Source organism: Streptopelia decaocto, assembly GCF_964273445.1.
Source record: "Streptopelia decaocto genome assembly, chromosome: 10".
NCBI classification, from domain to species: domain Eukaryota; kingdom Metazoa; phylum Chordata; class Aves; order Columbiformes; family Columbidae; genus Streptopelia; species Streptopelia decaocto.
The window spans coordinates 10,190,660-10,214,276 of NC_138665.1; the positions used below are offsets into that span (position 1 = coordinate 10,190,660).

At 37.7% G+C, this 23,617-nt stretch overlaps 1 protein-coding gene across 2 annotated transcripts in view; it reads right to left on the minus strand.

Moving 5' to 3' along the window:
• Positions 1-23,617, minus strand: part of DACH2 (dachshund family transcription factor 2) — a 251,589-nt gene that overhangs the window by 49,971 nt on the left and 178,001 nt on the right. For both annotated transcript variants that reach the window (XM_082062043.1, XM_082062042.1), the window contains exons 4-5: positions 8,546-8,701; positions 5,791-5,963 (exon numbers count right to left, since the gene is read on the minus strand). In XM_082062043.1, coding sequence (XP_081918169.1) covers positions 5,791-5,963; positions 8,546-8,701 — 329 coding nt within the window. The remainder of the gene's footprint in view (positions 1-5,790; positions 5,964-8,545; positions 8,702-23,617) is intronic.

The following is a 23,617-nucleotide window of genomic DNA, read 5'->3' on the forward strand; positions in this document are numbered from 1 at the left end:
ACTGGTTTTTAATACCAGATGTTCACTTGCTAATTCCATTACCTTGTGACTACTTCCTATCAATTCATTAATTGCCAGCTGCTCAGCCAAACAGAGCCACAGCAAATCAAATGGGATTGGTCAGCAGCCAAACAAGAGCCGCCTTCTTCACTATTTCTTAAATTAGCAGTCACTGCAAAAACTACGGCAACCTTCACTTGTGTACTCAGATTTTATCTTTACATTTTAGTTTCAATCTCCAAGTATAACGTTGACTAAAACTGGAAAGGATCTTGCAGTGAAAACTTGTACCCCTCCTATAGATTGTTTCACCCAGCGCTGCTACCGAATGAAAGGCAGGCACTCCAGGACTTATGATGATAATGCTATATCTAATCTATGTTATAGCTACATTAGTTATTAAGTACAAATGCAAATGACTAAGCCAATATTAAAAAGATCTGAGCCAGAACTAAAAGGTAGTATGTGCTTAGTGTAATGATATTCCCTTGCAAGCTTTGCAAAAAACAGTTGTACTTGCTGCTTACTGTATTTTTTTCTCCTTGTGAGTTTAAAATCAGTATTCATTGCTTATTCTTCAGCCTAGCAACTAAGTGTCTCGGTGTTAACAAGCGAGGCACTCTTGGCATTACAGGGAGAGGCTTCTGCCTCCCTTCAAAGGAGGACAGATGAGAAGGGTATTTAATGCAATTTGTAGGGACCTGAACATCTCCTAACATATTAGTTCCTCTGTATCAGTGAAATAAAAAGATACAAGACCACACACTCGCTTCTCCTTCGGTACAGATAAAGCCACAAAAATCAGCCTTATAAGAAGCGAACTTAAACTAGTCCCTCTCACATGTCTCTCTCCCAACATATTCTAGTGCCATTTTCAGCAATAAGCTGCCAGCAATGAACGTGTGCTATGAAATGGGACAGAATAAACCTAATAATGAGAAAAAAAGCATAAATTTTACAGAAGCTTTATTTTATAAGTCTTGTAATATTCTGAAAACAATTCAGAATGAATGGAATGCATAGAGAGAGACGAAATTAAATATGTTATAAATTCTGTAATGAGATATGTTTTTATACTGACAAGAATTGTTTCAGAGTATTCCAAGATGGGCACATTTTTCTGGCTGTCAGGTAAATATTATGAATGTGAGTTGTATGGCACACAGAAAATAGCACCTCTCAGCAATAATTACACAGCCCATCTGTATTCTCTTCAGGGGATTTAAAATCATGTCATATACATCCTTTACAAATGCTTTAACAATCCCACAAAATCAGAAGAGAGCACAAAGGAAAGGAGACTCAAAAATCTCTACTGCATGTCTAGATCACACTGTATAACTAATGCTTTGTTCTGTGAGTTTTGATATGTTTCTAAATACATTGGAGTGAAAGTCTGAAAGAAACATGATTTCAAATACAAAAATAAAAATGCCTTATTTTGAGGTGTTTTTGAAACAAAACATTTCGAATTACATTTTAACTGTTTTTTTTTCCTGGGTTTTCCAGGTGTATTCAACAAATGTGCCATTTATTCGTAATTGGGACTTGGACAAGAGGAGAAAGAAAAAGAGAAAAGTAGGAATACAGCAAGAATGAGGGAATCACGACAGAAGAAAAATGGACAGCAGGAAACCAATTTGCAGAAATACTCCTACTCAGGAGCAGCACATCTCTCAGTGGCTCGGCAGAGGCTGTTGGAGAGTCAGAGGAAAAAAGAGAGAGAACAAGGAGACATGGAGGAGGAAGGGTGAGACAGGAGCAAGAGTAGCAAGACAAGTGCAAAATATGTGGGGTGAGTAGAATAAGAAGCATGCAAAAACTGGGAGAAAAGGGTAAAAGCGCCTCTCAAATTGCTGTGATAAATTTTTGTCTCAGTATTCTCAGTACTCTTTTGGTATCTAGCAGAAAAGGGAGCAGCTTAAGGGCCCTGGTTTGGATTTGGTTCCCACCCTAACCTAAATTTCAAGCCCACCCTGACCTCAGCATCTCCCATTGACCTGTTTCAAAGGACACGGGGGAAAGTTCGGTGACCACAGAGACAAGCACACCCCCAGCGCTAGAACCCGGGCTCTTGGCAGCCCTCCTCACACCTGCCTACCTGCAACGTTCCCAGCCCCCTCCCTGCCTGCTGCCTGAAATTGTGTAAATTAATACATTTGTTTAGTCATATAAGGCCTTTCTGGATTAATCTGTATAAATTGAGACTTTAAGCTTGATGACACAAGTTTAACACTCCTGATGCCTGTATTGGACAGAGCTCAAGGATCCGCAGTTTGAGGCCTCATTCCACTATGGACAAGGAGTTATTATATGGGCACAGTCTGATTGCAAGGTTCAAATATACTGTCAATAAACAGAAATATATTCCCATTTTTGCTGTGACACCTCTTTGTGTATTTGCTGTCCATGTTATGTGCTGTGAGGTCTCAACTCCTTTGGACCCCATTTAATTTAAATGATCTGTTAAGACTCAGGTGTGCTTTCAGCATGCGATTCAGTTTGTGTTCTCAGCATACATCTTAACAGCTCCTTTATGAGAAACTGTATAATATGCTGTGAATACATAATAATAGTCATATTCATTTGTTACATAACTAGCCATATTTGTCATAGGTCCACTGTAAAATAAAAATCTTAATGTTATGTAGTTACCGATCTCTGGAGTTGAGTTGTTCTATAAACTTCAGTGAAAAATCTTTTCTCTTTTTATAAAGGGCCCATCCAAACTTTGCTTCTGAAGACCTGAAAATATAATCACTGAGTGGATTTTTCTGAGTTTCAGAAACAAACTATTGGATGACAGGAAACTACAACACATTCACTGCTGTTTGTAGCCTACACCATGATTCAAGTTCCACTCCAGACGGGGCCTCAAGAGCAGGTCAGCAAAGTGTTTTACACTGAGGCCAGTAACTGCACTGCAGAGTTCATCCAGCTCAAGAACAGCTCTGGAAAAAAAAGAACTAGCAGAAGAGAAGACACAAGAGGGAGAAGAGAGAGGGTGCTGAAGTCAGTGTTCCTGTCAAATTTTGGTTTTGCCACATGACACCCTCAATTGTGCAGATTCTTCAGAACCATTTGAGCAGAGTCTGAAATGGAGCAAGCTCTTTCAGATGCACAGTAAATCCCTGCAAGGCTGGATTTATTACAGGGGCACTGCCAGAACCACAGCTATAGCACTGCTAGCGGGTGCTGCTATAATCACATCAGCTCATATTATAGATGGCTGAGAAGGTTTTGTGAGCCTGGCCATTGTGCTCGCCTAATTTACAATGTTCCTGTCAGGAAGAAATCAAGTTTCATAGTTATGACATTTCTTTCTAGAGCACTAAATGTTAACTTTGCTGATCATGCATATCTTGGTAGAACAGCTTATTTCTAAATGGCAAACGTGATATAAAAAGCGTAATGACTTCATTCAAAACCTTTATAAAGGAGCTGATTCTCACACCTATAGAAAACAGGCCAAGTGGTATTTTAGTCATCAGAGTATAGAAATAGATACACACTCAATATATTAGATTCATTTCTCCCATTTTAAGTAATGTCATAATGCTGGAACTGCAGTTCATCCAAAACTAGTAACTTGTACTTATTAAATGCACTTTAAAAGTGTTGTATAATAAAAGTAATACTGCTGACAGATAAGAGCAGCAATGCTTTTCTTTTACATGTTGTGTTTTGTACAAGGATTTAATCTTAATTGATCGTCTTTCAGAGCTAGATGACTGTACATAAGGGAAGGAAAGGACAAAAGGAGTCTCACACACTGTGGGAGGAGCACAGCAATGGAGGCACACTTTACCTCTCTCACATTAGCGACTTGTATATTTTCCTCTACATCATGTAGAGAAAATAATTCCCACTAGGGTGCTGGTGAGAGCTACTGTTGCTGTGGTGATATTGTGCATCCGCTAGTGCAGGTGTTGGGGAAAAAATAGCTGTGAATGAGTAACTAGCATCAGCAAGGGCCTGCTAAAGAGCATCATTAAACCTAACTGCTTGCAAAAACTCTAGTCTATATTACAAAGAACAAGTATTCTTTACAAATACATATTTAATCTTCATTTTGGTATGCCGATAGCATTCAAAATATAATCAAAGCTTATGCTGCTACAAATATTCCACTGCTGTATTTAAGTTACCGTTTCCTCAGGAGGTCTCTGGAACAGTTAAAGAAAATGATACTGAGTGAAATGCATGGAACCTCAATTCATTTCTAAGAGTTCAGTGACACGCATTAACTAATGTGCAGTTGGACATCAGAGATATCACATTTCCCCTATGCAGTCAACAATTGTGCAGATACACTGATGACAGGGAGAAGTTTTCATAGATCTTCATCCTAAACAGCCTCCCTGAACTTTACCAGCCTCCCAGAATCCAAGAAAACAACAGGTAAACAAAATCAAAGTATTGTGAACAACATTTGCCCTAATTTGGAAGTGGACTCTCAGTGAAGAAGAAAAACAACATGAGGGGTTTGGAGATACTCAGGGCCAGGACGATCACATCAAAAATAAAGACCTCCAGAACCTCAGCAGAGAGATGTAGTATTTTATGCTACTGTAAAGTGACAAAAGAAATTTGCTTTCTTCCTTGCAAGAATGTTGATGTCAGTAGATAGGAAAAATAAACATGTGTTCATGTACCACTAGTTTCTTTCCCTGCTTGATGTAGAAAGAAATTTGCCTGTGACAATAGAAAGTACAACACAATCCTAACTGATTTATTCTGACAATTGGTCTGTAATATTGGCAACAGTAACTTCTCAATTATAAAAAAAAATATATTTTATAATTAGGGTGGTTTACAATAAAGATACGAGAGATTAAGTTCAGCAAATCACTGAAAGTTATTTGAATAAAGCAACTCAGAATGCTGGGATTCCAGAGTGATGGAGATACGTGAGTGTAAACGAACCTGAATATCAAAATAAAAAGTAATGTACTCTCCAGAACAGAGAACTCTATAGACTCCAATATTTGAAAACCAAGCAAAAATGCTAATATAACTCCCTTTCAAAGTTGGCAAAACTTGATTTCCTCAACAAGACACATGCATGTGCATGCAAATACACACCAAAGTTAGACTGATAAAAACTCTCATTTTCGCTCAGTAAAAAGAGGACACACTGTACTGCGGAGACTCCCATAGCACCAGTCCTGCACAGGCACTGATCCTGTCTCCTGCTATTTTGAAAATTTCTTGTCTCGACGTATTTTTTAGTGTGTGTAGCAGGACTTCAGCTCTCAATATGGGAATTAAGTTTTCTTAACAACCTGCTTGGAAGACACTATGAGAAGCCTTTCAAAAGGATCAACACTTTTTATCCAGCCAGAAGGAAATTTAAGCATGGCTACCACAGGCTATACTCATTAAGGTACTTCTATGATATTCCCTACTATTAACCTGTTCCAGAATTGCACCGCACTAGAGTTCCTGTTGCGTTCTATAGCAGATTCTTTTAAGTAGAACGTTAAGTATGATATTAAACAACACTTTAGAATAGTTTTTGAGCTTTCCCAGATGCAGCACTGCTTATTCCCCTAGCCTCTTGTGAATGTTACTATTTGCTTTTAATTACATTACAGATTGGTAGATAGAGCAGAGCATCTGAACTTCTTGACTGTACTGGTGGGTATTTCCTCAAACAGAAGCACCATCAGGACCAGCTGTGCTATGGGCAGCATAACCTCTTAGTTATCTGCCTTCAGAAAGTCACTGTCAACGCTTTTTTTTAGCCTCAAAAAGTTATTTTTTTCAAGTCTCATAGATGACTCTTACCTTGATAACCGAGGCCCCTGCCCTGGAAAGGGGACTGTGCATTTGGGCCGCCGCGGCCATGTTCGCTATTGTGTTGAGGTGGTTCATCTGGTTCATCGCCATCGCCACCGAAGCGGGAGGTAGGCTGACGGGAAGCAGAGGGTGAGGCATCATCATGAACGGCAGGTCTATCCCTGGAAGAGAGCACGGGCACGTTATATGGGTCAGTCCAACAACTCCATTTTTAAAGCCTATATTCTACTTGAACATTCACTAGTTAATACGACTATGTGTTAACAGTTTTGATGCTACATAGGGAATAATTGTCTTTGCCCTCCAGAAGAGGCTGTATGGTTTGTATTGGGGAAAGAAACATACAGCTGAAAAGCAACACAGTATTAGCAAAATGAATATAAAACTGTGCATAAGTTCAATGATCCCTTTCTTAAGAGCAATAAAGCAAAAACCACAAAATGCAGATATTTTCATGTTTCTCCAACACATCAGAATAATATTTATTAATAATTTTATCTGACAATATACTCCTATCAAGCTCTCTTACTTAGTTCCCATACACCACAATCTGAGAATAGATGTTTATATTTGACTGTCTCTTGAACACAGGAAGCTGTGGGCTGGACTACAGAAACTACTGAACTACCCTACAGAAGGTCTGTGAACTGGAATAAGAAATGAGAGGTTAAAATCGTTGCCAGAGGTTTTAATTTCCAAAAAGTCACTTTAAATTGCCTTCTGCTATGGATATAAAACTATTTAAGAAGGTATGAAATTCATTTGCACCAACTTGCAGATCTTGACATTGCCAAAAACGTGATGTTAATGCTAAGACTAACTGGATTCTCGTGTTTCATTAGTATCTATTTCAGCATGGGTACTGTTTTATGTATTTAGTAATGACTACAATGGAAAGCAATACCAAGACACCAATTCACTGAAAAAATTATTTCACGTTACTGCACATTTAAGAATTCTTTAGAGAGACCATGTGAAGATAGTAACCTCTAGGCATCCAAAACGATTTTTTCAGAAAAAATGACTCGTTCTGCCACATAAAATGAGTTATTGTTTTTCTAAATGAAATTTAGATTAGCAATTCTCATTTAAAAATTAGGGTGAAAGTAATAAATAACATAATCATATAGCTAGTCATAACCATATGCTATTCCCATTAATTATTTTTAAAAGTCGTTAAACTTTTGGCTCTATCTTAACTATTTTAAATGAGAAGACCAGTCCCCGTTTTGATGTATGACAGAAGTCACAATAAAAAATACCATTGACTGTTATAGCTTATGTTATTCCAATACAATTTGACTACAGCGATATAAAAACACCACAGCGCCCACCACAACAGCAGAACTGTATATATTCTGAGTTCCCACACGATTTCTGTTTAGCTTGAGCACATCATGATCAACAACTGTGATGCCTTATGATTCACTATGTATTTTATATGATGATCCACACCAATATTAATTATGATAGGTAATAAGCGAAGCCCACATACGTCTCCCATCACTTTAAACCATACTGACAATCCCCTTCAGCACTTACATCCAAAGCCTTTGTTCCCCTGCATGTCTCCCTTAACAGCCCAATAATCTTTCCTCATACTCCATAGAGTTCCAAAACTCCCAGACACCATCTGGCCACATTGAGTTGTATGTCTACTTAAAGTCCAATTGACATGCAAACTAAATGCAAACTACAAACAGAATTTAACAGCACATCACCAGTTTTAAGACACAACCCGTCAAACATTTCAGAGGACTATGAAGAAAATATATCCTACACTTGCAAATCATTGGACATAATGTCTGACATTCGAAACAACCTTTAATAGCCTATAGACATTTGCCTACTACAAAATCTACTGGAAAATAAAGTTTTCTTTATCAGCAAAGAACATAATATTCCTGTATGTAAAATATATACAGGTATTGAATTATGCGCAAATATAAAATGAAAGGATAAACTACAGTGAATTTGAGTCCTATAATCTGGTGATTCTTAACTACTGACACTTAACCAGATGCCCAAAACGCTAAGGTCCGTATCTTGCCATGAACAAAGCAGACACATAGCGTAGGAGTCATTTGAACAGCTCTGATTTGCTCAAGTCTGGGGCCCTACACAGGTAACAAGGAACTATCTGGTTCTAAAATTGTTTAAGGAGCCAGAAATGTCATTCATTCATTAAGACCAACACAAAAAATCTATTTCCAAAGCTTTGAGGATGAAGAGCTTAAACAAATAACATGGATTCAGAAATAGTGAGATTTTAATTATTCATCCACCACCAGGATGACCCTGCCCACACCTGGCAGTTACAAGGCAGGACAAGTCAGAAGGTTTGCTTCTGTTCACTTTTAACTAGTCATTTTGCATTTATTCCTTGCTCTCATATTTTTTATTTTGTGCTCAGCATTTTCACCTGGAAGAGCCTTTTCTCATATAGCTGAAGTTTTAGGCAATCTTATGGTTATTTTTCCCTCCAGTCCAGGCCATGGAAATGTCAGTTGACAGTCCCTAACCCAGCGTGGGTGATTATTCAAAGAGGGTGGCTGCATCTCAGTGAGCGCCCTGGATGTGATGCACGAGTGCAAGAGGCAGTGAGAGCACTGATCCCCCTGTCACGCACATGTCTCCCCTCCGTTTCCCCACCTCCCTGAGGCTGGGAAGGAACGCACACCCAGCCTCCAAGAAGGACTCTACGTACTTTTATTTCCCCCCCACTTAAGAGCACAGTACGTACTGTTGGTGAGCAGGTGATTCTGCTGGAGAGGACTGAGCGGGTGTGCGCTTCCAAGGCTCGACTGCCCAGACAGCGTGGGATGAGCAATGCTGTGCTGCGACCCCGCCGTAATGGGAGACTGAAGCTTGTCTTTATCCCAGGAGGATTCGCTCCCACCTGCAAAACAGGGTACAAACAACCATAAATGTCATACACTTTTCTTTAAAAGACATATTGCTTGGTTAGCAACGAGCTAATGCTCTTTACCAGAGCTAAGCATTGAGCACAAACAAAGCACATGAAATTTTAAAAAATAAATTAATAAATATGCATCGGGCGAAAAATATGAGAAATGTTCAGCATCACCTAGCTTCGTCACACTAGTTTCTTGAAACAGGAAAAGCTAAATATTTAACGATAAAATCACCCAAGTAAACATCAGTCACAATTAATTAAATGAGGCAGAAAGGGAACATCTGAGAGCCAGAATCACAACCTCTTGCTGCCGCAGGGAATCAGGCCACCCTGTCCCTGCCAGAGACAAATCTGTGTCCGTCCCTGTCCAGTCTCTCACCACTGTCAGTCTCACTGCAGAGTGGCTCTGCTGTTCACTCCTCCAACACTCACTGCCATTCTGGCTTCAATTCATCCCTCAACAGCTTTCCACAACTTATCCTGTTGCTGCATTATCTTTGAACTTAAACAGCTCTTCCTCCCCTGCTGGGTTTGATCCTGGGGATGCCCGAAGTGAAACACTTCACTTTGTGAGGTTATACAAACCAGGCATCAGGGTGGGCTTGGAAATCATCAATATTCAGGAATTTAAATTTTAAGAATCCAGATAAACATTATGCACAGTAATTACTATCTACGACAAAACCACAGTACAGCAAACTAAGCACTCATGTTTGGTCACAATATCCCTTTGGTCTTCTGAAGAGAGGGTGTTCTGCAGCAATTTTACAGATTGCAGTTTTCTCCAGTATTCCACTTGTACACTTGAATAACAAGGTCCTTTTAAACAGCAGTTAAGTAGACCATGTTAGTGAATTCTGAAATACATCTGGTTCACAAAACAAACCACCTGAAAAATGTTAGACTGGACATTTCTAAAGTAACAGATATTTTAAGTACACTCCCATCTCAGGTACACCCCACATTTTCAATTACATTGTAGATTGTTATGAAAATAAGTAACTGCCATATTGACTTTGCTTTGAATTTATGAACAAGAATTTCAATTAGAGTAAGTAAATAGATGACTGTGATGCAGCAGAAAGACACAGCAAACGAAACACATTCTAATTGAATATGAAAGTAACAGAAAAATTCCGTTCTTTATGACAACACGTAGCTAATAAACATGACTAATACTGCTAAATGAAAGAGTTTGAAAGATCAATGACTGAGAAAAAAGGAAATCACTCAATCATTTTAGCACTATGTCCAAGTATGAATTACCTTCCCATAAAAGATTTGTAATTTGTAAAATGTTAAGTAATACATTGACAAAGAAAGATACACTAAATTATGCCATGTGATATAACATGGCGTAGTGCAGTAATTAGAATAACTGCTACAGTTACAGCTGTGTCAGCATCTTTGATATTTAATATACTGTATATCAGCTCTTCCAAATAACATTTGACTGATACTTAGTATAGAAGTTGTTCATTCTGACTACTATGAAACAGAGGTCATATTATTTGGTAAAGTATTTCTCAATTTAAAATTGCAATTTAAACAATATTTTCTGAGGGAATGCTTAATATTTTATTTCACCAAATCAGTTTCATTTTTCTCCATATGCTTTTCCAGTAAATTTAACCTTTACACTTTATTCTTCCTCAAAAAAAAGAAAAAAGAAAAAAGATGTGCATTAGCATGAATGTTTTGCTTAGGAATAGATTTTGTGCATGTAACTTTGTGCATGTATCAGCGCAGTGTCCATGAAAACTGTGCACAAGACAGCTTGTCAGAGATTTTTGAATGAAAAAACCCGTACTCTTCATCTACAAGTCTCCCTCACCCTGTTTTTCTCCAATACATTCAACCCCAGTTACAGATGGTCTAAACTCTTAGTTTATTTACTTATTTCTGGCAGTTTCTCTTGTCCTTCCCAAGCCTTGGGCATTTACCCACAGCACTTGTGTGGCCCCGGAGCTGCAGCACCAGGTGCCCTCCCGGCGTTCTGTGCTCAGCTTTACAGCTGCTGCGTGTTCTATAGGAACGTACAGTTATTCCTGTTTTACAGATGGAGAATTGCACTGCAAAGAAGTGTGACTTGCTTAAGGAAATACAGGAAATCTGCAATGGAACAGGAAACTGAATTTAAATTATGTCGTAGAGTCCAAATCACTGGACCAGTTTTCCTTACACATAAGAACAATAATTACTTTTTTCCTGTAAATTCCACTTGTAAATTTTCTCCAGTATTCAGTGCCAGTAACACAAGAATAAATTGCAATACACTTATCTCTACAGACCATTCCTGTATTCTTATGTTCCCTATCACTTCTCCTCAGAGAAAGAAAAAAAAAACCCAAACTGCTGAGCGTATGATGTATAATAAAATTGCATGTTAAATGGAATGTATTCTGCAGTATACCACACAGATAACAGCTTCATCACTTAATCTGGACTGCACATACTATGTAGTAGCAAGTCTCTCAAAAAGAAAATAATAATTAGAACTACTTCTTACCCAGAACTGTTCAACTGAGAGGTGTTTCATAAGGGCGGTGTGATTATTTCCATCTTACAAGTGGGAAGGCTGAGGTGCAGAGTTATGAAGCAACTTCTCCCGTGTTCCCCGGCTGACTAATGGTGAAACTGGACGAGAAGTCAGGTCCCACGGGTCCTGCTCCTGTGCCCCGTGACAGACACTTTCGACTCAGCCTACCCACAGTCCCTGAGCCCTGCTGGAAACTCACAGCTTGGAAAGAAAACTTGGACCCTTCCCTGCTGTATCTATTCCCATACAGCCAGAAAAACCTACATATAAATTAATAGTAAGTCAAAACTAGATTCACATCATCAACCAAATATGTAAAATGCAAACCTGTGATAATATACTCAGTCCTTTTACTATCACGCAACTTGAAAAAGTAGTATTCACTTTTGAGCATACATATTTAGTAACACAGTTGTCAGCATGTTATATCAGCAAGTACATATCTGACATATATATATCAATGCATATATTCAAATTCTTTGTTACCATAACAATTAGAAGTGAATAAACCTATAAAAAGCAAATCCTCCTTAATACTTCAAACTTAGGTTTAGCCACAATTTTTCAGGCGGTTCTGTTCATTGTCATTTTTTGTCCAAATAGGCGGCATTGATAAGGCAAAGATGTCACGTTTTGATTATAAATCCAGTTTTTGGTATGATGAGTTTACGAGTGAAAACAAAAAATGAAACTTTTATATGAACCATGCCATACAAAACAAAGAAATAAATTTATGGAGGCTTACATTTTTTTCCTCTCATTATATTCAAAAGGTTTCTCTTCGAATAAATGTGTATCAGGAAAAAATAATTTCTTTGTCCATGCTAAGCTAGGGAAGGCTCTCACTCTTTTTAATATAGAAAACAAAGAGTCTAAAATTAAACAATGATCCGTACTATTGTATACAGAGAGATGGACTTCAAGTAATTTCTTTTAGGTACATATGAAATGAAAGGGGAAAAAAACATATGAATAAGAAGAGCAAATATACAACACTACGGAAGATGAGACACAGAAAACAGCAATTGAACTTTATCTCTTGTATATGAAGGGAAAAACAGCTTTTCATATATTTTAAATGAGAAAGAGTATTTCATTTTAAAACATTACTAACTTGATTCATAAGCATCATAGGAATATTATTAGAGCACTCAGAAGTCTGTTGATTTGTCAAAATGCCAATTCATCACTTACACACTTTACAAGAAGCTTCATGTTTAACACTATTACCCACTACCCGTATGACCTTCTCTCCAACAGATTAGACAAAAAGGTAATTTTTCCTTATCTTGTTTGCGTTCTAGTCGATCTTGTCCCAGAACAGATTGTACTCAGCTTTAAAAAAGGGCAAGAAAGCAGAACCTCTGTGTTCCAGAGCTCCTGGTGCTGGTCAGAGCCGGCATAGAGGCCGTGGTTTCCCATGATGGGATGAGGAAGGAGAGCCATGGGCTGGCTGGACATCCTCAAAGAAGCAGGAGCAGCTAAAAAAGGTCTGACCTGCGCCAACCACCCAGCTCAGGCCGTGCAGCCACTGTGCGGGGTACAGTTCTGCTTCCAGATTCACACCTAAATGCACAATGTGCATGAAAAAAAGAGGTCTGATTGTCCTTCATTGTACAGACACATACACGGAAACAGAGCGCAGGCTTCAAAGGGCACAGATACAGACAGACACTACAAGGATTTGGTAAGAGAAAGACTAATTTGTGACATACTTAAATTATTAAAGTCTGGTATTTACCAGTCTTACAGGTTACTTGAGAGAACTTATTTACCAGTGGATGAATTACACTTATGTTCAACTAAGCAAAAGCAAAACTAATGTAATAAACCCCAGTCCACTCACTTCTAAATTAAAATGCAGTGAGAGCTAAGTATTCCCTTAATGCCATTGTACAGCCCAGTGGCCAAATTCTCTGTCTCTGTTCTGGAGTCCTCACGAACACCAAGTTCAGATGAGTTCAGATGCACAGGGAGTTAAATCACAGGTACCGCAAACAAACGGGGGAAATGAGCCAGAGCAGTACATACATCTGCGGTGGATGATGTACCCACAGATCCACTGCAAGGTTATTTACAACCCTACTCATGCCCCTGTTTAAGTTTCATTTTGTTTAGTTGAGGGAAATGCAAGTGATAAGCTCAGCTTCATTTTTATGAAAATGCTGCTTCTCACCCATCTTTGATGTTAGTAATTTTATACGATAACTCTTAAAGCTACATGTTTTCTGGTAATAAACCCACCCAAAACTTCTTTTGGTGAAAGATAAATTTGTGAAGATTAAATTAGTGTCTTGGGTTTAGGTATTGAAAGATCTCCAGAAAGTAATTGAAGTTCAATTTGGTGACAGTTTCTTTTCATTTGGTTTCAAATTCATTTTAGCACCCTTAGAACTGTCTGGTCCAGCTAAATGAAAACCACTCTGTCAAAGGTACCTTTGAATTGAACAACCACACTGTTTCAATCTATGTCTGTCATTTTATTTTTTGTTGTGATACATTTCTGAAAAATTGAACTCAAATTGTTTAAAGCAACACCATCCTCACTGTTCAATTTTATTCAAAAATTATTTTTAATACATTTTTCATGCTGTTGGGCATATTAAGCATAACATCAGCTGCCAAGAGAAAAGTATTCAGTGCATTGCTACTTCAGCACTGATAATTTCTAAGTATTTATGACTTTTTTTATAAGTGTTCAGCACACACAAGTCCTCTGAATTTTTTTGGCTACTCCTAAACCAACACGGGCCTATTTGCCAGCATTCCTAGCCCCAGTGTCTTCAGGCGTCTGACACTATTTCTTTTTACCAATATCCTAATCTCACCTCAATACTGGGAAAAATGATCACTTTTGTCCTACAGAAAACATCCCTTGCTGAAAACTCTTCAGCCTACAACTTTCTGTCAACTCTCTTCATGGTTCATTTGAACACCCCAGGAAGACAAAATTTGGTAGAAAACCATTTTTGACATATTTGATAAACTGAGAACATCACTACTGTAAGGATGGGAAGATACCATCCACGTTATGTTCCTGGTAAACTGTTACTTTCCTACCAGAAAAATATAGAAACTCTTCTGGGTCAGGATTATGACTTATTTAACCCCAAATTCTGTCCCTCATATTGGCAGTAGATGAAGTTGTTTATGGAGACACCTTCCGTGGTCCCTTATTACATCCAAATAAACTTTCTTGTTTTAAAACGGGAATGAGATTTTTAATCAGCCCCAAAAAGCATGACACCCATCTGAAAATCTAAATGGAAGATTTGCAATGCATTTAAAGCTTGAATGCATCGATTTGTTTAGCTGTGTGTATTCAGCTAGATCAACTTCTGGATTGTGCCCTACCAGAAAGCCATGGAAGTATGTAAGGTAAAGATTAAAACTCAAGAAATCCAGTGATGGCTTTACTGGGCTACTTCCAAAAACTTATCAAGTGGTTCAGCAGATGTAATTACTGCTTAGCCCTGCCAACGCTTTGAAATGTGCCCATTAATTCAGCAATTCCCAATCTGTCCATCAGTCAGTCATACTTAAAAAATATGTCTGTCACAACTTAGGTGAAGTAATCTGTTGATAATTATACAATAAGAAGGCATCTGAAATCTGAATATAATTTCTAAACTTTTTGAACAGTCTCAATGACAGCAAAATCAAAGCTTATTTCACAGCAAATCGGATACTGAAGATACTGTCAGAATATTTGATGCCAATTTAATTAAGAACAATTAATTCCAGGAAGATACTCTTCTAGAAGACAAAAGCAAAGATGTACTATTTATTTAAGCACATGACCACCCCTCCCAAACCATCAATTCCTTCTCTTTAAAATCAGCAAAGAAATAAGAAGGTGGTAAATACAATGTGTTTTACAGTTCCCAAATTATGATCGATGATTATAGTGCTAAAGCGCAATACCAGAAAACTCTCCTTACTGTCAGCTGCCTTGGAAAGTACGACTGCAATGGGCCTTTCCAGTCAAAACAAAACCTCCCAATTGCAACCAGGTGATCAGTGTCAAAGACTCGTAACAGTATAAAACCTGTTCTCTCTTTCTAACAACACATTGGGTCATTCATCCCTTCAAATTACAAACACAAACGGTGATGGCTACTAAAATACAGCAGCGTTTTCTCCTACTGTTAATACCTGTGTAGAGGAACTACTGGCTCATCAACAAAATATTTTCAGCAAAACAGTCTTTGTAAACAACTGCTAACGTCTGGATGGCCTTTTCCTCAAGTAACTTACACTAAAAAAATGGGAAAAATGTTACAAAACAAAAAAAGAAAACATGCAGGAAAAAGAACGAAAATGCAGTATTATCTAAGGGACTGGTTTGATAAAAACATGAATTACTCAAACAGGCAGAATCTTCATTTAAACTCAAAATACCAAACATACCTCAGTGGGACAGCTGATTGAACTTATACCAACAAAGCACCCCATTAAAGTTAGATTTAACAAGATGAAGCATCATATTTATAGAAAGTTAGATAGCCTATTAAAATAATAAAAATACACTAATATTCAAGAGTACTTCTCAAAATTAGCTACTGATTTGGTAATGCATAAATATTAATCAAAACAAGTTGCTTCTTGGCTAGCAAGGAATGTGGCACACTGGAGAACAGCTCTGAACGATTAATAAATGGAGTCTTTGCTGCTTCGTTACCTGATAGTTAGCCATGCGATAATGGGGAGCAATGGGGAGGTGGGTGGGTGGGGGGAAAGCAAGTCTTTCTTCAGAAACACATACATTTCACAGATAGAAAAAGGTCACAATTTTGGTCTGTCATGTTTTTAGAACTGTTGGTGATGCACAAGCCAAAAATAAAACAGCTTAACTTTCAGATCTTGAACACAGTTTGTAGGGCTGGCTGCCAGAAAGGATAAAACACGCACCCTTCTACACCCAACAGCTGCAGCCAGCAAGTGAGGAACCAGGACTCCTAGTCCAGTGATGACAGTCATTGACACCTTTGCCCACCACAAACCAAGCGCTTGGGTTTCTGTTTGTTTGTTTTTAATTACTTAATATTTTCCCATACTTAACAACTTACTGAAACAATCACTGGGTTACATGTACTGTATATTTTTATTTTGACTGAAACTACCCAGATTAGTTTGATTTTGAGAGGCTTTGAGAATATCTTGACATCCACAGCAGATAGGTAACACTACTGTACAAGATCAGATTATTCAAGTTTCAACAATTAATCATTTAATATTTCATTGAAATCAATATTATGAACAGTTCAAGTTACTTATTGTAATCTGCTGAGTTAATTTGTAGTCACATAAATGAATTATGTATTTATAACCTTTTCGAAAACTCGTAATACTACAAAAACTCTGTGTAATATAAAGTATGGCTTGCAAGAACTAAATCCAGTCTGTGGCACTTCATCCACACACATCTGGACAATCTTCCAAACCCCTGCCAGCTCAAAGCATCTCCATGGAACTCAACGACATTGGAGGCATCACTAGAGAATGAGAGGTTGCAAAAGGGATGCTTAACATGCCTTTTTACTGAAGGCGAATAACTGCAGAAGGTCTCCAATGAGATTTACTGCCCTAAGTCCCAGTTTCCATGAAGGATCAGTAAGTGCAGACACTTGTACAGTTTCAACAAGCTGTGTCAGTATGGGGAACACTGGCAAGGTAAATACTAATTCTGAAGGTGCACCATTTTTTTAATCTGGATTTGATTCCTTGCCCTAAGTTGTTACTGACTTCCAAAAAATTTAGAACACTGTCCAAAACCAGGAGAGCCTGTGAGTCAACATAATCCACATAAAAGGTCAACAGTGAACTGTACCGCGTTTCATTTAATGTCAGTCTAAAGATAACACACAAAAAGATCTTGAACTGTATTAGCAGTCAACTTCATACTTCCTTTAAAAATCACTTTCATTTTTGCTCACAGTAATAGCTGAATATATACCTACCACAGCACTTGGACATCTTACACATTCAATCAAGCTTTGATTTTCAGAATATATTCCTCATTCAGCAAACCTAGCCATTAGCTGGTCTCATCTAATCTCTAGTGCACTTCTCCTCAATCAATAACACTGGGAGCTTTGCATCAGCTTCTCTAAGGAGCAGGATCAAACCCCTAGAAAAGACCAACAGTGCCAAAGAACCTGTTCAAGAAAATACATTTTGTTATTGTGTAAAGGATATTCTACATCTTCAAATTCACACTTCTTTCTGAGGTATACAAAATCATAAATAGAAACTATCGTTAGAACAAACAGTATTAAAATGTTGGTATTAATACCAGATAAAGTGAAAATATTTCTTAAGAAGAAAAAGTGAGAGGATTCAGCAACAAAATACAATAGCACAGTGCCAAGACGAACTTAACGAAGCTTGAGATTTTGGACAGGATTCATTTCTGCTTGTGGTATAAGTATGCACCACCTTGATTATCATTTAAAAAAATATTGACAGCTTGCCTTCTCATACCAATGCCTAGTAACAAATTCCAAATGTTTTGTCACATTTCTTGTGAGCAATGCCATCTGCCAGAGGTGGCTTTTCATGGCTGTTTACCCTGACTCCCTCCAAGAATTCATCTGCCACTATCTAATGCTGCCTGAATAAAGGGGATTAAGACTCTGATGCAACAGAGACTATTGATAATTTGGTATAATTGGGAAGAAATGAAGATAAATGAGGTTGAGGATGGAGAGGCAATTAGTTGAGCTGCCTGTACAGCTGTGTTCTCGGCCTAGCTCCCCTGGCCTTTTCTTTGGTGAGGTATGTGGAAATTAAACATAACGACAAATACAGTCTTCCCAAAGCTCTTTAGTCTGGGAAGCTTGAAGATATGACTTTCGCTTCTGAGATTCTAGGCAGTTTTCAGTTAAAAAAAAAAAAGTCATACTGTTGAGATTTTAAGAGCAATGCCCTTTGTAATGGCACACCTATGGACCTATGGCACAGTGTCTACTGTTCCAAATCACAGCTCTTCATTTGGCAGTGGTACGTGGCACTGGTCTGGTTTCGTGGTTCCTAGCAAAAGGATGAAGGCTTCTGCCTCCCCCAGCACCACAGACAGCCCGGACTGACCCCCAACTCCAGACGCCTTTGATACCGATATCTGGTGCCTCATTCTGTAAATATCCTCTGTCCAGGTAACTGGTCAAACAACAGCTCCAGAGCACGATCCCCCTGAAATATGGGTTCTTTAAAGTCCAGTCCACGTTTGCAGCTGGACCTCCATTTTTAAAAATTGCGTTAGCTTAAAAAAATGCTAGCAAAAATAACATGAAGTGAAATGTCTGCAATACACATTTTACTCCACAAAAGAACTCAGAAGTGATAAATTTTTAGTCATAAATATAATACAAAGACAGCTACCCAGATTTGAGCCTTATTTCTAAGCTATATTATTCAGGTGAGGCCAAGTAATCACGCTTGAATAACTTTAAAGGTATTTAAATCCAAACCGAGCATGGTCAGACCACAAATATCCAAACTAGAAAGCACAAATCTGCAGTCTGAGTTGTAGTTCTTCTTTCAAATATACTGAGATACGTTCATACATATAAATATAAAAATGTGCACATATATGGTTTAACGTAAATTACAAAAATACATTTGCCACAAGAAATGCCACTGTATGTTGGACGTAAGATTCTAACATAGTTTTTCATAAATGTCAAATAATGTAAGATCCCTTTTAGAAAAGAAACAATATTTACAGAAGGAGCTTTGGCTTACAGACATGTTTTCCTACCTGTCTCCACATGTGAATTTTCTGCTTTCATTACAGGTGATTCTATCCATGTTAGGCCATAGATTAAAGGCTTCATAAAATTGCACTTTTTCATGCATCCATATTTTCTTCCACTATTTTAAAAAAGTATTTTGCCGATTACTTGAAGAACACCCCTTAGAAAAAGACAAAGCCTAACTCTTATGCATACAAGAGATTTTGGTAAATTTTGGAAGAAAAATGTTAGAAGTCTTAAAAGAACAACAATTTAACAGATTTATTTTGTAATGTGACTTTTCAACAGAGGTGCTTTGTTTTGCAGAGTACAGTTCTTTGGTATATTCTCAAAGCTGACACAACACTTGAAATTACCCCTTTCCAAACTCACAGAACCTCTGCAAAGTACAATGTCTCCTCCCAATGTTTCTCATATGCAAAACCTTTCCCCGTGTCCACACAGCGCTCTGCCCTGCAGCCTAGAGGTCAACCAACATTTCAATTTAGCTTTATCTAATGTACTTTTTCATTTTGGATTAGATTTCTAAAAAATAGTTTCCATTTTACAAAACAAACGTGCCAGGAGAATAAAAAATATGAATAGTCTATAATTAAGTTTAAATCTACGTTGTTTTGCCTTACTCAAGCTGACAATTTGGCTGAGACAACTGTTTCTTTACATAAATTAAGTTTTTAACATATAGCTCAGAAGAGTGATTTTTTTTTATTAGTCTGCTATATTCAGATTGTGTATATTACACCTCTGGTCTTTTACTAAAACCCTCTTCTCATTAACATTGTAAATGAGCAAAACTATTTGCTGCCCATCTTCTGGCTTGACACTTTATGAAAGTGTTCCAAATCGATCTTTAGCCTTGTGACTGACCGTGCACGGCGCACGCATTAAATAAGTCACATTGAGCGGAGCTTTGGCTTTCCACTGGGAACAAAGACCGTGTCCTGCTGGAGAGACGGCAGCGGGTCCCTCCAGCTCCCGCACACCTGCAGCACAGCTGCACACACCTCCCTCCACCTCCTGGGACCACGCAGGGCTGAGCACTCTCAAACAAAGCCAAAATAGACGGCTCTGTGGGTGCTCCTGACATGTGGCAGTATTGTCACAGTCAACAAGCCCAATCTAGCACTCGCCTTTTATTTTGCACTTGAGAAAAGCATTGCAAGACTTGCCTGGTCTCTCTACACCTCGGCATGTCCCTTGTCCTTCAGCCCGGCGAGGGCAGGAGCTGCCGATGAAGAACAAGGGCTGGCTGAGGGCCACGCGCTCCGGGAAAAATCAGGGGGATTTTCAGAAAGGGCAGAAACCACAATGCAACAGGGAGACTGAAATCTGGGAAGTGACCCACTCCAGCACCGGCAAAGGAGAAAAAGGATCAGAACTGGTCCCTAACTTCAGTAGGTGACTGGGCACAGAAAGGGTGGCCATGTCAAGAATGCCACCTCAGAGGTACAAAAAAGCCGTTGCTGATGGAGCAAATGGAAAACAAAGGAAAGGCCATTGAGAAAAAAAAAGAAAAAAAGAAAAAAAAAAGAAATTAATACATGAAAAAAATTACACTGGAATGAATAGGACAAAGAGCTGAAAATGAAACATTCTGTTTTCTATGTCCATCTTGCTTTGTTTTCCCACTTCCACATTGAAACTGTTGTAGAAGTCCCTCTTCTTTTTCCTCCTCTTCATCCAGCCCTCCCTCAGAGACGGGTGCTTATTTTCTTGACATAAAAATCCCGTCCCCGAATCACAAAATGGGACAGACTCATGCTAACTGCAAGGGACCAAGTGAAGCTCTTCCTGAGAAAGTACATTGTGTTTTTATAGAATTTGTTCCAGCTGTGACTACAGCTGTATTACAAGGCTAAACATGAGTTCTGCTCTACCTCAATTCTAAAACTCAGACACGTCCAATTTGAGTATAAAAGTAAGTATACAATAAACAACAGCTTTTTGACTGGTAAAGTCTTTTTCTTTATTTATTTGTACCCTACTTTTAAATGATTGCTCATTTTCCTATTTTATAATGGTACCTACAGCAGTATTATATAAGATCTCTAAAGCTAAACCTATTTTATTACACAAGTAACTGATTTCTCAAAAGTGAACCTGGAAAGCAAAAAGAAGTTACTGAAGAATTATTTCTGCAATTAGTAGCTTGCTCAGCTTACTAAAATTGGAAGCTTTTTAAAAGTTGTGTTGGAATGGTATATATCTGAAAACTGCAACATAGGAAATAGCTGGTAATGCTGTTGAAGGAACATCTAAAAACCATAGGAAGTTCCTAATGGGAAAAATTTTTGGTTTTTTTGGGGGGGTTGTTGTTTTGTGGGTTTTTTTCTTTTTTTTTTTTTTCATTTTTTCTCCCGAATAAATGCTCCCTTAACCTATAAAGTGCAGTTGAAAACATGTAATTTGTGGCTTGCAATGGTATTTGCACAGAAGAGCTAACACACAGCTTTACCTGATGATAGAGGATAAAAACTGTGGATCTCAACAGATTTTCAGAGCTCGCCGGTATGTGCTGAGAACAACAATATCAAAAAGCTCCTCTCTCCAGCACTGCTGGTGTCAAGGTTAATGACAACTTGTTAAATTGATATTACCAAACTAATGATGTTTTTATAGTATACTGCATGGATTTTAACAGACAGGCTAATGTGGAGTATTGCTAGTCTTAACTGAATTAGAATTTATGGCATGTATACAATCCAGATAACTAAAACTGGAGGAGCTGCGAAGCAATTGTCTATCTAGAACATGCTCTTGTCACACACATCATGTGCTGCCACACATAGCCTTCAAATTCAGTCCCTAAATTCAGACCATATTCACTGCAAATGTACAGAGGTGAGGAATTAATTTTCTAAATTACAGGTGTTGTAAATGGGAGGATACTGAAAATACACATTTTCTTGAAATCAGCCTCAGTGAAAATTCCAGGACAAATTGGTAAGAAGTAGGTTACAGCAGAATAGATCTGCAATTTGAAATTCTACATTTGAAAATATTTGAATAATAGGAACATTACTATAAAACAGTTTTATATGAACTATACTATACCTTAAGACAGAGGGGAAATGAATGCCTGGAGTTTACATCCAAAATAGATGAACAAACAGCAGGGAAGAAAAAAAAAAGCATATTTAATGAATCATATTAAAAGGGAAGAAGCTTACAAAAAATAAATGGCATTTGTAGATGATTAAATTTTGAAGGTGAGATGTTGTATAACAGCACCAACCATTTATTTCAGTGCCATAACTGCATCTAATAAATAAAATACTTTTTTTTTTTCTTTTTAATCTAAACTGAAGATTCAGTGCTATCTGATGACTCGGATTTCCCACTTATGTAGTACGGGGCAGGGCTTGGGTTGTAATTATTCAAGGCAGTTTCAAAGAAAGAAGAGCTGTTAGCTGGACAGAAAATGAGTATCAGTCGGTAGCAATAGAACAATGCAAATATTTCTTCTACAGACAAAATCACGGAGTTTAAATTCAGAGGCTCATTAGAGATTATCCTCTTAAACAGAAGATACCTGCAAGTTTCACCCAAATGTCCTTCTGTTTAGATAGTATTTTTCTATTAAAGTTCAATCTCTCACTAACACAGAAATGTTATTTAATATACAGCATATAGCCAGATAGATTTGGTATTTACAAAAAAAAAAGAAATTAAAATGCTAGCTAGTCTAGAGTTTTCTCCTTGGATCTAGGATTTTACAGAGAAAGGGAATAAAGTTGGATTCAACTTCTAAAAAATATCTACTTTGTTAAAAAGAAGAAAAATACAAGACGTGATGCAAATGAGGGGGAACTTGCAAGACACTTCCTCCTTCTATCTTTCTAATTCCCATCTGAAATGTGAGAAAATTAATCACAATTTGACTCATGAGCCTTACAGGAGAAAGGGAAAATGCAGACTCTGATGTCCCATGACATTACTAATCAAATATACAGCTCTCACACAGAAATGCTGGAAATTTCACTAGTCCCAAAGTTTCACTTGTCACCATCCTTACAGTAGCCAGAGCATCATCTTAAAAAGAAGAATCTGGTCTCATTTTTATATTGTACAAATGTTGAACAGACACAACCCCCCCAATTTTCTAGGTTTTAAATATCAATGCGTGTCTGATCTTAAAGGCAAGCTCAACATTTATGTCTTGTCTTGGTGATAAAGTTCATGAATATATAATGAGAGCAGAACAACTCTGCTACTGATTAAATGTCAAAAAAGGTTTTATTGTCAAATATATTGTAAATACAGAAGATATACAACAAAGAGCATTAATTGCAGATGGCTCTGTACAGCTTAAAAAATGCACATGATCTAAACAGGAAACGTGACTTTCTGTTTCAACTTTCAATTTTAATTTACCTTCAGAATGTGCCTCCAGACAGTCTGTGAAGATAGAATGAACTACAAAAATCTTTAAAGAAAGAACTACAAAATGGCCTGAGTGAAATGCTTCACATTCAAGGGCAGATGTCAGAGTCTATATCATGAGCCTACATAGCAGAATTAACCAATCTATCCAAAACTCTGGATCATTATTAAATTTTATCTAAAACTTTGTGAACATTTAAAAAAGCTATAATGTGAAAAAGT